Here is a 1,542-nt window from a genome sequence, read left to right on the forward strand (position 1 = left end):
TCAGTTCCTTGGGTAATTTCTCTAGCTCCTCCATTGGGGTCTCTGTGTTCTATCCTATAGATGACTGTGGGCATCGACTTCTATATTTGCCAGGCATTGGCATAGCCTCACAGAGATAGCTATATCAGTGTCCTTTCAGCAAGATCTTGCTGGCATATGCAATAGTGTCTGTGTTTGGTGGCTGATTATGGGATGGACCCATATGGCAGTCTCTGGATGGTCCATCCTTTTGTCTTAGCTCCATTTCTCCCAGTGTCTTTCTGCTGTGGTTTGTCATTGTAAGAGTCTCTATATTTTTTAAGGCAGGAAAGAAGAAGTTGGTCCCTGTCAATTTTCTAGCTTCTGAACATATGTGTTGTTTTTTACCTTGCAGAAGAAACACACCCGGTCTTTGCTTTTGTCTTCCCATTAACATTTTTCTACACGCATGAAAATGCCCATTCTTATCATCATATGGCTGCAGAGAGCCCAACACTGTATAGTTTCATTTTAACTATCTGCAGAGGAAATGACACCAAATAGAACAAATAGAACAATTCAAATTAACAGAGAAACCAATAAGTTACCATATATTGTTTGATAAGTTCAAACTAGTATACAGGGATGAACTCAATAAAGCATTTAATGTATATGAAGCTCATTAAACAACAGAATGAACAAATGTTGATAGATGTCAGAGTCATGTTTGTTTCTTGAGAAGCAATACCAAGGGAAGGCATGGTGGGAGCCTTGAGTAACAAAATGTCATTCAGCACCTTGGTTTGGAAATTTGGGAAATGCTTGTCCAAATTCATGTAGATATACAGATTCATCAGCTGTACACATAAGGTTTGCTCATTTTCCAGTATAGAATTTACCCTTTAAAAATCACTGCTTTAAAAGGGAATTGCCTTAAACTGTATCTTAATGTATTAATACTGAGAGAGAATGAATGAGTTATGCTTTGACTTCTTTATCATTCAGCAAACATCATTGCCTTTTTCTCCTGTGCAGGCTTAGTCATCCAACTCAAGACAGACTGGAGATGAAGATAAAGATAGGGAAATGAGGAAAAAAAGTCACTCCTAAATCGGTGAACTGAGCATAAACAAAGCTGACCAAGCTGGAATCACTGAGTCCACCCAGGGGGTTACGATTTGTGCTTCACTAGATTCCACTCCAGATGCAGGCTTTGGGGAGGATTCTGGCTTTGACTTTACTGATCTTCATCGATATTTTTGTGTCTGGTAAGTCTGACATTCTGAGAACTTTAGGAAATGAAATTGTGTTTGAGGTTAACTTTGGACTATGATAATACTCCTGCCTCAGCCTCTCCTGATTCCTTGAATTAAAGGCATACACCTAAGTTTAAGCCTAATATGAACAATTTAACACTCTACCATTTACTTTCAAGTTGATTATTCTTGATAAACAAGTTTTCTACAAATATTCCACTAAAGAGATTGTTCTATCAGTCCTTATCGTGAATTTGAAGATTAGAGACTGTCTGATAAAGAAATGCTTTACCAGTTGTCTCATATTGAGAGGGAGGGAGAGAGGGAG

The 1,542-nt window shown here is 38.2% G+C and overlaps 1 protein-coding gene across 3 annotated transcripts in view; it reads left to right on the forward strand.

Moving 5' to 3' along the window:
• Window positions 1–1,542, forward strand: part of LOC110329937 (cell surface glycoprotein CD200 receptor 2-like) — a 24,259-nt gene that overhangs the window by 5,450 nt on the left and 17,267 nt on the right. For 2 of the 3 annotated variants that reach the window (XM_021209881.1, XM_021209882.1), the window contains exon 2: window positions 994–1,226. Coding sequence is in view for 2 of the 3 variants with exons in the window: in XM_021209882.1 (XP_021065541.1) it covers window positions 1,163–1,226 (64 nt within the window). In the remaining variant the exon portion in view is untranslated. Of the gene's footprint in view, window positions 1–993; window positions 1,227–1,542 lie in introns of those variants that run through there. The other variant, XM_021209880.1, reaches the window with a different exon arrangement.

Source organism: Mus pahari, chromosome 12 (assembly GCF_900095145.1).
Source record: "Mus pahari chromosome 12, PAHARI_EIJ_v1.1, whole genome shotgun sequence".
In the NCBI taxonomy this organism is placed as follows: Eukaryota; Metazoa; Chordata; class Mammalia; order Rodentia; family Muridae; genus Mus; species Mus pahari.